The sequence below is a fragment of the Phoenix dactylifera genome, chromosome 3 (genome assembly GCF_009389715.1).
Source record: "Phoenix dactylifera cultivar Barhee BC4 chromosome 3, palm_55x_up_171113_PBpolish2nd_filt_p, whole genome shotgun sequence".
Lineage (NCBI taxonomy): Eukaryota > Viridiplantae > Streptophyta > Magnoliopsida > Arecales > Arecaceae > Phoenix > Phoenix dactylifera.
The window spans coordinates 9,363,761-9,376,609 of NC_052394.1; the positions used below are offsets into that span (position 1 = coordinate 9,363,761).

Genomic DNA, 12,849 nt, shown 5'->3' on the forward strand with positions numbered 1-12,849 from the left:
CTGTTTGCCTTCTGGTATACATAAGCAACCTAAAAGAAGTTACAGTCTCGCACCATCTGATGTATATCGCTAAAGAAAGGATGATCGGCAACCTGTTGCGTAGCATCCCGAATCCAATTAATCACCATGGCAGAATCTCCTTCCAGAGTGATCTCACTAGCCCCTAGAACAGATCTCGCATAAGTGATGCCCTCCCATGCCGCCCTGAGCTCCACTTCTATGACTGTCGTATCACTAATGCATTGCCCTCCTACAGTAATCAAACAAGAATTGTGACCTCGGATTACGAATCCCATCCCACCTCTATCTCCTCTTGCTAGCACACTATCATCGAAGTTCACCTTGAGGTGACGAGGGAGTAGCAATTCCCAAGTGACAAAAGTGACTCTGAGCGTTGTGACAGTGATATAAGAACCCCAGGTGTCCCTAATCTCCCTAGGTGAAATTGCCAAGATAGTGTCGATGATCTCGGTCGCATGATGAGTAGCTCTGTCCACCACAGCTAGCAGATGAGACCTCCTTCCCTCGAAGATACAGACATTCTTGTCTAACCAAATATGATAAGTCAGATAAGCACAGGTGATATCCCACTCCATCATCCCTGGTCTCTGCATGGATGCCTGCAAGTGATATACCATATTACATTCAATTTTTTACTACTTAATACGTAGGCTAAAAATATCTAAATTATATAATTTTTTATATATAAGCAATTTAGAAATAGAATATATAAATGTGTATGTGTGTGTGTGTGTGTACACACACTCTTTTTGTTATTTTTCTCTGATACTATTTATGTGCGCTTAAATGTCTCGGTGGGAAGTCCAGCATGACTGAACTCCAGATTCTCAAAATCGCCTCACTTGATTTTCTTATATGGGAAACATGTATTTTAGTACTATTATAATTAAAACTCTTCTGATTCCACTCTATATTTGACTTATCAATATGAAGGGCCTATCATCTACCCTTCTTCTTCTTCTTTTTCTGTCAATCCGGTTGTTTCATAGAGCCTTTAAATAAATACACCTAGTAGCATCTGTCACTAAAATGTATTGGAGATAACATAGTAAATATAAAGAAGGTATCTCAAATCTCCGGTCCACTATGATCAGCTACATAAAAAGCCATCTAATCGGCCATCTGATTAGCTTTTCATATGATTAATTACGCATCAATCAATTTAAATCTCCAAATATCCATCAATGGTGGATGATTAGGCTTCTCATGCTGAGTTTTTGCTGAGATCCTAGAGATGACACTTCTCGAGTCTCCTTGCAATATGATTGCACCCTTAAACTAATATTAATTTTATGCAGTTATCTTCCAGGAGTAGCCCATAATCACATGTATAGCATGTCCAAAGGTCCAGTAGTCAATTATTATTAGCCATCAAGATCAATTAAATCATACGAACTAACGAAGATCCAATTCATACTCTCTGGGATGCAAGGTTACGATGGATCAGGAATAGGCACAACCAAAATTCAATCCATATTTGAACTGGGTCAAAAAAAAAAGACCCCAAACCCAATCCTATTCTACAAGGGTTGGCCCACATCAGGCATAATATTGATTTTGGCAAATCCAACGGATTTTTTTGGGTCAATACAGGTTAATAATAGTTCCCAGACAAATCATAATAAATATGTACATATTTACTTATTTATCTCGTAAGCATATTAGGAAATAAAATAATAGTATGCAAAGTGTAAACATTATAAAAAACATGTGATAGATTGGATTGACATACATACATATCACAAAAGGAAAATCAATTTCATATTATTCAAGTACTGAAATATAAAGGATACCAGCTTGGCATCTGTTAAGGTCGGCTAGGATTCATATTTGAAACGTAATCCCACCCTTAATCTCACTTTGCACGTTCAACAATTGCTTGGTTTCCTCAAAAATAGGATGACCACCTCTTATCAAGTACGAGTATCGGTCAGCTTTTCACTGATGTACGTCCCATAACAGAGAAACAAGATAATATTAGACAATGTGACAGAGCGTATGAAATCATTACATAGGAGCAAATAAACCTTCCGTAATCTAACATCACATATATTTAATAAAAGTTTGTGTAATACATGAGAGATTAAGGCAGGTAAACAACTAAAACCACCAATAAGAGTACCATGGTAAATTGCGGACAGCCTTGTTACCTGCAGCAGGTTATCAAAACCAGAACAAAAGAATTCTCACAAGGTATGTTGAGAGAGCACAAGCCATGATGCAACTTTGAAAATAGCATCTCTGCACGATATTTATACAAACAACAGTACAACGTCCTCTTTGCATCCATCAAACACCATGTCAGCATTTGTCAAATTTGGAAGAAAAAAAATGCAAAAAACACATCCTTTTTTTTTCTTTTCTGTTTTTTCAAATATTTGTGTACTCAAGGAAGGAAACAAGAACAAGGAGAAACACAAGTATGAGGGAAACCACAGATAAGAATTTGCTTGATCAAAATATTCCAGGTACACCACCAATTGATGCAATAATATCCATTTATATCAACTATTTCAGAGTCTGAATTAAAACTAGCATTGCAACTGATGGGTTCTAATATTATAATGAAAAAAAAACACAATGTTCTTTAATTACATCCAAACAATCAGCATGACTGCATTTGGCATTGGGTAACTATAACTAACTTCTGTTACATTAATCACGATTTAATCATTTCATGCAGCAAATTATAATAAGATGCTTCGTTATTATCTCTATGGAGCCATTGATCTCCAATCATGCTTCTTCCGCCTGCCTCTGTGGTGAGTCTTCTGCTCTGAAAATTTATTCTCACCTACAATTCCCATCTGATTGGTATCTGATAAAATTTGCAGGACAACTCAATGAAAGTTTCAAAAAAAATAACAGAGCAATAACATTGCATGATGAGAAAGCAATACCGAACTAGAATGCCTTGTAAAGCATAGAATCAATCATTGTACTATGCATGTACATGATTTTCTACGCCACACATCAAACTACATCCTGTTTATATGGAAATATAAATCTGCTAGGAAAGAAACCATCTTGCATACAGGGTTCATAAAAGATTACAGTTCATTTCTTGGGCATACTAACAAATTGATGGACAACAATTACAATATCTTAGAAGCAGATATTGCAAATCTCACTGTGTTTTATGGTCCAACATGTTCACATTGCACTATCACTTCCGTCTATTCATAAACAATAATTTTTTTATCCATTCAAGCACATTACTACACACATATCCACAGAAGATGAAGTCCTGCATACATAGGAAAATCCCATCTACTCACAGGCAAACCATCTACAGTCAAAGTAGTTGCTCTAGTCAGATATGGCATCAAAATCACATGAATGACTCAGTAGTCACAGTATTTTTTAAGGCGGTCCACCAAGCATGTAGGTAGGTCTACTACTTAGGACAAATCCATCAATTCAGTTAATTGTGTTGCATTAATATATAAATGTTATATTAGTTTACATGCTAAAAATAACCTTATTTCTTAATCAATGTGTATCTGTATGTTAACATCGATATTCGCTTAATAGTCATTTTAAGCGCAATAGATTAAACGCATCAAGTATATTTTTGCATGTCCAACGTATACTAGTATGGTATATAAACTCAAGACTCGCTCAGGTCTATGTGTTGCATGTAAGGGAACACTTGATTTATACATGGTTTATGCCCGCCAACCTCTTCTCACATGAACATACACATGTATATGATCCAACAATAGAAAGCAGCTACAGTATACATGCAGTCAAGAGATCACATGGTGCGCATTCGATATGCATGCTGCATATGCAAGTGAATATGTGGTTACTATCTTTGAACTATTTAAAAATAAATCTAATACATCAGGTACAACAAACATAACAATAATGGTAACATTTTTTCATGGATGGATAATAACAATATTAATAACAATAATAACTAATAATTAGTGCTTTTTATTTAGTATCTAATACCTGACAGCAGTAATTATAGCATAATTAACATTTTAGCACCATTAATACTCGCATAACCATATTAAGCCCACTTGAAACCTATATCAAACTTAACAATCACCTTGAACCCACTTCACCTACATGGGCCCATATATGAGTGATATGAGTGGATTGTACATGTAGCTCCAGAATGCTAAACATAGTTGTATGATACAAAACAAACCACGTGTGGCTGTGAAATGCTACATGGAGAGAAGGGCATATAGGAAATGCGGGATGCACATGCGGTGCATATGCAGCAGGTATGCATAGCATTTTAGATAACTAAATGATCCTTCTCTCATACTAGTATTTAGCATGCAAAATGCACATAAGATGAGAAACAGAGTGTCCTATTACTTAAAACCAAATAAATATCTATATTTTCAAGAGATGCATCTCTCTCTCTCTCTCTCTCTCTCTCTCTCTCTCTCTCACAGAGAAAAAAGTTGAGCAACAAGAGTTACACTCCTAAAACATTGGTGTATCTATAGGCACGTGGAAAATGGAGAGGACGGCAGAGAGAGAGAGAGAGAGAGCACCTGTGAAAACAAGGTTTCTCAAACCCGTCCCTTTTATTTATTTAACTTCATAAACGCACTACCTCTTTTGGCTCGTGCACTTCTCTTGTTCCTCTCCAAACTGGATTGTTGAGCCCCCCACCAGCGAATATTGGTGGCTTTACATTTCTTTTTCCTATTGTCACACTTGGGCTCAAGGCACAATTAAATAGAGAGGGAGAGAGATGTAGACAGCATTTGTTTTTTTTTTAAAAAAAAGCCATAAGGCTTAGATTAAGCCATATGCCTGCCAAACAATTTTTAGAAAAGAGTTGCAAGGACTAGTTATTTCGATCAAACTTAATGCAAGCATAGCAATTCCAAAGAAGAGATGTCATAAGCTATTTCCTCATCCACTCCTCTGTTCATTCTTCTTTTTTTTCGTGGGGGCAGGGGAAGAGGTGGGGTGGGTGGGCGTCGGGTGTGGGGAGTGGACAATAGATGAATATTCTTGTACTACCCTTGTTAGTCCCAAGGGATGGAGGAGGCTAGGTTAGCATGGTTATTAGTTCAAGGAAGCAAGGTGACCTTGCTTTTACAAAACATACTCAGCCTAGAGTTATTTAAAATTGTAGCCATACAGAAATAGGAATTACTGGTCAAATAACTATCCTCATAGTGATAATCATTCGCGTTCACTTTTCTTGTTCTGAACCAAATGCATACTTAAAGTTTGATGCATCAAAAAACTTTGGATGTCAGTGCAAGGAGAAGTGACCCAATATCATAGTATAGCAGGAGTTGGTCTACTCTCCTGGAAAGATTGTGGTCTCAATCTTATTATGGAGATGTTATATGAAGGATTCACATCAAGGTTCATTGAACTGGTACCGAAAGTCATACCAGCTGGCTACTAGTTTGATACGCTACCGGTACATACCATATCAACTTGAGGCATACTGGAACTAGGAGGAAGAGGGAGGAGGGGGCAGGAGAGAGAGGAGAGGGGGGCAAGAGAGAGAGAGAGAGAGAGAGAGAGAGAGAAAGGGACAAGAGTACCTCCCTCTAACATCATCGATAGCGATGGAACCTTAACCCTAGCGGTGAAGTCATTGTCGTGGAACCCTAACTGTTGGCATTGGCATCATCAACATCATCATGCAAAAGGAGTTGCTAGGGATCAAGAGAGAAGAGGGGAGACGAAAATTGGGACAGAGGGGGAGAGGAGAGAATGAAGAGGAGGATCAAAAGATAGGGAGAGAGAGGAAAGGTGAGGATTCAGAGAGGGGAGAGGAGAGGGCTTTATAAAAACCCTAGTCGAACCAGATTGACTAACTGAACGATCCCCATTCCCCACCAGTCTAATTCGGTATATTCTGAACCGCCTAATTCAAGACAGTTTGGTAGTTTTTGATTCACGCTATTAATTATGATCTACATCATAAAAAGTATTATGATATCAAATTCATGTGTTTTAGAGATCAGTTACCTATGCATCAAGTTTCAAAAAAAAATATTGCTTTAATGGTTTGATATGATGTTTTGCATGATTTAGGGTCTGGAAGCCCTCTCAAATCAAGTGAATTTTGGTATATACAAGCTTTATGATATGTGGATCAAGATCAAGGTGTGGATTTCAATTTGTGCCCTTTCACATAGTTTAGCACGCTAAAGTTATGACCACATACATGCATAGGAGGCCTCAGAACCTCAAGATTTTTTGTTTATTAATAGTTTTCATCATGTAAATCATCACCAAAGGTATTAATTCTCAATTTTGAATGTCCATCGTTGATTTCGGATTGGTATGATTGAAGCCTCAACCCTTTTGAACAGAAAGTAGACGAACTCATACAACAATATAAGACTTTGGGTTCCTATGGGTTCCTATACAGCAGCAGTGTGACACTATAAACTCCACTTCCATCCTTCCAAGTTCTAACTCTAATCCAACGATCATAGACTACTTAATATAATGACTAGTAAACAATCTGTCAACTCAAGTCCAAATAGTACATAGCGCATGCAATACACTTGTCTATTTCAAGAAAAAGGACAACACTTAATGGATGCTTAGATCAAATTAACCAGCAAAATTTGTGGGGTAGGATCCTCGGCCGTGAGAATTTTCGGGTTGCTAACTCAAAGTACTCGGCTTTTAAGTGCGACTATGATCTTTTACACATTTGGATGAAGCAACAGATTCGTCCAGACTATTGGTAGAGTCTATAAGACCACGACTGTTTAGATGAGTAAATAGACTACTATATATATATATTTGCAAATACTAACCAAAGATTTAGAAGTAAATAGGCTGCCATATATTAGTTTCTTCTCCCGTTGCCATATCTTCCACTCATTCCTTCTTTTATGTTGTTTCTTTTCCCTTTATTTGGACGAGGAATTTTTTTTGGAGGGGGACCAGGGACGGGTTGAGTTCATCATTCTTCTTTTTCCATGTATCCCAACCAACACACCGATCGTCCACCCAATCCATCTAAGCACCAACAAAATGGTCAAGGTTCTCCATCAGCTAGTGATTAACTGGTCACTTTGACAGCTCCATTTAAATCAAATCTTTGCATTAAATTATCACAGTCCTTTTAAAATCCACATTGCAGAAGTTTTAGAATTTTAGTATCTTTAACGATTACATCATAATAAAGAATCTTGTTCATTCCTCCAAATACCATGGCAAGATTATAATATTATGCGTCACTACTTTTCATTTTAGTTTCTAGCCTCTTTTTTTTCAGGTCCTAGATATTTGTGTGGCTAATTCTCCATCCAATCCTTAAAACACTGGGCCCACTTCAGCAAAGTCATACAGGGGAATTATTATTTCTGGACAATCTGATACAACAGTTAATTTAGTAAATAAAATTTGTTGCCAATTAAGATGATGCTTTTCTTGTTCAAAAGCTTGTTTAAGCATGTTGGATGTACATGTACAGGCAACACACCGATGATGTTCAGGAAACTTACTCCCCTAATCTCTTACACATGCTCACAACATGGAAACATATTATTTTCAATCATGAAGAAAGATCTGAAGATTGTTTAAAACAGAACCACAGTAACATACTTTGGAAAGAGACTCGTCAGAGCGATCTGAAAATGCAGGACCTTCAACATAAGTTTCCAAAAATAAAATAAAAAGAAATACTGGATACAGATATCTTATGCTGCTTGAAACTCAGCCAAGAACTGGCCAACCATGTATAGGTGGGCTTACCCTGAAGCTATTTGTGTAGAAACTCCCATAAAATACTCAATGGTCAAAAGGAATTAAACAATTAACTAGACTGGATCACTGGGATTGAGACTTGAGAAGAATCCAAGCTATGGTCAATCAAGAAAGCCAAAAAGCGATGTAAGGTTAAACTCCGAACTGCTTTTGCTACACCTGTTCTACCATGGGAACAAAATCCTTGAGAAGCTACAAAAATAAAGAGGATCCTTGATACTTCATCATATATATAGAGAGATCTTCCAATCTCCTTTGACAATAAATACGACAGGTTATGTTGCATGTTACTTTCAGAACAAAAAGAAAAACCATATCTTCCTTGAACCACATAAATAACATTGGATTTTACACCACAATAATATCTACTTCAATTTGCTTTAATGCAACTTATGAATGGTCATTGTACTTTGACATAAAGTTGGACTAAATGGAAACAAAGAGGTCAGATGCTCAGTGTAAGGTAGAAAGCCACCTTTATAGAAAATGAAAACCTGTAATGAACCTCAAGTGTAGATTAGAGCACCCAATATGTGGAACTAGGCTCGTGATAGATACAGACTTACAGCTCTATTTTACAAATAAAAACAATCATCTTCTTACCTTCATATTCCTGAATCAGTAGCTTTAATATGCATGGTATAGGGAGCAGATTTGGGTGCAAGAGAACCTAGCATATAAAGGAAAATACCTTGATCATAACAAATGTGTTTTCTCAGGGGCGTCTTCAGACTTTTGTCCTTCCAAATTTTATCAGAGACTAGTTCAAGTCTATGAGAGCTTCTTTAAATTCATCCATTTCTATCATCTCTTTAACACCCAACATTCCATCTTCACTAGCATTGATGACCTCTACATTGTCTAAAGTCTCCTTGGTAATGGCAAATCATGCAACACACCAAAACCGAAAATCGTAGTGATTTATCTACTCTAATTATTATTACAACCCTTAGCAACAACCTGCAAAAAACTAATTGGGACAAGCATATCCAAACACCTAGAGCCTCACCCATCTCATCATAATTACTTCTCTAATTTCTTATCTCTCAATGTAATATTATCTGTGTCTTTGAGGCTGTCAATATAACTGTTTGGAGCACATTTTTCTTACTAACTAAAGATTACTCTTCTTGATCAGAATTCTTTTTTACCTGGCTCCAAAGCAAAAAAAGTTCTCCCTAGAGGAGAAATGACAATACCATATGGATACACCTTAATTACCACCTAATATATGTTTGACACACTACATAAGTATCATTTTATCTTTAAAAAAACTGTTTTAACACTGGATAGAGGCTGGCTGCATGACTGCATAAGGATGGAGACAATTTAGATACGTTTCAGCTTATCTCTTCTTGCATCTTATTTCTTATATATTTTATGCATTTTTTGTACTTTTCGTTTTGAATGATAACTTCGTTATTGACACAAATAGATCATCAATTTTTGCATTACTAATCATCATCAGTTACAGCTATATTTTTTTCTAATAAACTTGTCATATATAAAGTAGATATATTTATATAAAAAAATATATAATTAATTACTGTAATGTCTGCACCACATTGGCATCCTATCTTACCAATATCCATTTTACCAGCATGTAATTATTATGTCATATATGTGCCCATGCTTCATAGATACCTAAGAAACAAAATGCCCCCCATCTTAACTTTCTATCACAAAGAAAATATCCTTAGTTCTCTGTTCCTAACTATGCATTGTCACTTTTATAGAGTGACTCACTAGTTCAACAACATGAAATACAACGAGTACTCCATTTATCACTTTCATTCTTGCAATTCATACCTAGATGCATCCCCATTGCAAGCAAAATTGAAAACCACATGGTACACCGATTCCAGTCAATGCCAACATCCATGCGAGCAATAAAAAAAGTTTGAATCGAAGGTAAAGTTTAAAACAGGCAAGCTTTTATAAAGGCATATTTCTGTGTACATTCAGTCATGAACAACTCATTTCAAAACCAATTTTGAAGTCTACAATCTTGTTTACAAATTTTGTACAAAAACTTAGAATTTTGCTTGTGATTTAGTGCAATGTTTTGTTCGAGTTGTATCTATGACCTTTTCAGTTTTATGTTAATATGTAACTTTTATGCTTATCAATGGCTAGGGTAGATGTGAAAATGAATTAATGATTAGCATGGGTTCAAAGTTTTAAGTGACAATGTATCTATTAACTAAATATGCAGGGATAGTATCATAAGACCAACCCCATGAAAACTAAAACTGAATCAAAATGGTGTAGTTTTTTTAAAAAGAATTCATTATTCAAGCTTCTTCTTATTGGGATAGAATACTCTATTTTCTAGTTTCTTTTCTAAGCGCCAAACTAAGACTATTACTTGGTTATAAGACTTCTTATTAAGTATACAGCTTAAATTCTTGCAGAAATTCATTTATAAAAGAAAATATTTAGGCTTAATGTCAGGAGATCATGTGCATCAGGCAAATTCATCATCTTCTTCCTCTTCATCTACTTTGTTGAAATATCCAAAAATTATCAATCAATTGAATAGTATGAGCTCAACTCCCATTATTCCTTAGAAAGATGTCTAATAGGAAAATGCGATAAGCAATAGGGAATCAATTGCTATATTGAACCATGAAAAAATTCCTCAATAATTTCTTAATAAACAATGCAATAGATGGAGGTCACAAATAGACCATCAAATTAATTCAAACTTTCGACAAAGTCCACGAAGACTCTTCCTGAAAGCTAAGGACCTTCATACATAACAAAAACAGAATTTTAATTGGGCTTGTGAATCATAAAAGCTAACAATTCAACAGGTCTGTGTGAAGACATAATAAAAAAGAGATTTCATGGCTAGTTCAATGTAACAGACACATACCATATGGAAGGCCACATAATAGATCAATTCACTCTTATCAGATCCTGCAATTAAGGACAACATACTCCCAATTTCTTAATCACTTGAAACTTATTCTTAGTCTTAGGTGTCTGCCCTGAGCCAGGATAGGAGTGTAAATCAAATAAGGAGTGTATGTGACACATGGAGTCATCGTTTAAGTCTGAAGCAGCTCAATGCCAGTAATCAATCATTAATAATTTGGTTCAAAAGAAAATGTAAACATCTGTGCAAGATAAATCAGTCAGCATAAGCTGATGAATTCAAGAAATCATTTCTTTTTGGTCAAGCAAGAATTTTTCATGCTGATTTTCGACCAGATAGATTTTCTTAATGAACTTTCATGGGATATATCACTGTAAACAACATGATTGGCCTTAAAGACCACTATGGGAGTACATATAGCAGTATGGCACCCTTCTCTTTTTTTGAGTTTCAATGGATCTCCTTCTTTTCACGCCCATGAGACATAATGTAAGCTCATGGTTAGAATATGTGTTAGATTTCCTAGCATTCACTTGCACTAGTAACTGTGAACCCATTGATATGGCAACCAGATATAGTTAATACGTTTAAAAATAAAAGAGATGATCTCCTCTTGTATTAATCTTTTTGGGCAAACTTTATAAATTCTAACTTCTCTTTCTTCTTTCCACTACTGTTCTTTACTAAGAGCTCATCACGCATGTTCCAATCATAGATTCTTGTACATGTAGCTTTGGGCAGACGCCGCAGACATCACTGTTCGTCATCAGTCACATGAAATCTACAACAGCTTTAAAATCAACCAAAGAAATGCAAAGATCCGAGCAATAAAATTGTAAAGCTTCTGGAATATACAATAAACAAAAGATCTTTACATCTTTGCTGGTTTAAACAACAGATTGTTTAAATCTTCTAGCAATAAATATATTTGATAACATAAAAAATCATTCCTTCAAAGATTACAATACCCAGTTATCTCTAATTTGTCACAATTTAATCAAAGCAGCAGAGAATGGGTCAAAAGGCCTTACCTCCAGACATTTCGCCCCAAAATAACTGCCGCCCATCCTCATCCTCCTCATCAAACTCATCGTCATAGCCAAGCTCGCCATCGCCCCTGTACCCCGGTTCACTGCCATACCCGGACTCATTCCCCTGCGATTCCAGAGCCCCAGCCCCTCCTCCGCCCTGAAACGATCCGAATCCGGAGCTCTCCCTCTCCAACCCACCTCCCCCCGCGACCTCCCTGCTCTCCTTCCTCGAGATCCGCGCCTCGCTGACGTCCGACCCCCAGCTCCCATCCCCGTTCAAGAACAGCTCCCCGCTGGAGTCCGTGCCCCCGGCCGCGAGTGGAAAATCAGAGCAGGTGGCGTATGCCGCCGATGCGCTGCCCCGTCGGCGGGTGCCGCTCCGGTCGCTGCTCCGACCGGACACCGACCGGGACCCCCTGCGGCGGCGCTTCCGGGCGAGCCACCGGAAGCTCTCCTCCCGAGGGCGGGGCGGAGGGTCGTCGAAGAGGCTGAGACGGGAGAGGTCAATGGAGTCGGCGGCGGTGGAGGGGATAGGAGCGGTGGAGCGATCGGGGCGGCAGGGTTTCTTGGCGTGGAAGGGGTAGGGCTTGGAGGAGGAGGGATCAACGCCGCGGCTTTGGAGCTGGAAGGGCTTCCAGGCGTGGAGCTGGAGGGCGCACGACTCCACGGCGTGCCGGGAATTCACCGCCCGGGGCGTCATCGCCGGCGACAATCGGGCATTCTCTCTCTATCCCTGCAATCTTGAAGAAGCAGTTACGGTTAGGGTTAGGGTTTTTAAGGAGGAGGGGAGAGATAGGGGTGGGTTTTGGAGAGGTTTGCAACGAATCCGGCGAGGAGAGGAGGAAGAGGGGTTGAGCCTTTCGTTTTCCGCAAGGACCAGACAAGGAGAACAGGACGGGTTCATTATATCTCGATGTACGGGTTTCCGCTTATATTTCGTATAAGGATAGGAAGGATCCACCGTTGGTTTCGATGCCTAGGAAAATCTTGACCGGACATGTTTTGTACGTACAGTTCATATTTGAGTCGTTGTCTGCTCAGCAGGAGAGCCGGCGATTTTCACAGAAAACTGATGGGACCAAGAAACTGGTCTTGAGACAGTAACTCGGATATGAAAAGTATGGGACCCAACGGTACTTGTGGTGTCTTCGTAAATGGGTTTCTCATTTGTCAGTTTATTTAGTCATAAGTTTT

General features: G+C 37.9%; 1 protein-coding gene across 1 annotated transcript; it reads right to left on the reverse strand.

Moving 5' to 3' along the window:
• Positions 1-2,444: 2,444 nt before the first annotated feature.
• Positions 2,445-12,537, reverse strand: LOC103703610. The gene is made up of 2 exons (XM_008786518.4): positions 11,656-12,537; positions 2,445-2,839 (listed from the first exon to the last, which is right to left on the reverse strand). Exons 1-2 carry the CDS (start codon positions 12,353-12,355, stop codon positions 2,736-2,738), a joined length of 804 nt encoding a protein of 267 aa, XP_008784740.1. The 5' UTR covers positions 12,356-12,537; the 3' UTR covers positions 2,445-2,735.
• Between the last annotated feature and the right edge of the window lie 312 nt (positions 12,538-12,849).

Excerpts from the sequence above, each read along its gene's own strand:
- LOC103703610 (XM_008786518.4), bottom strand. The coding sequence starts at position 12,355 with ATGACGCCCCGGGCGGTGAATTCCCGGCACGCCGTGGAGTCGTGCGCC. Across the intron at positions 2,840-11,655 it reads TTGGGGCGAAATGTCTGGAG|ATACCAATCAGATGGGAATT; the intron begins GTAAGGCCTTTT and ends AAATTTTATCAG.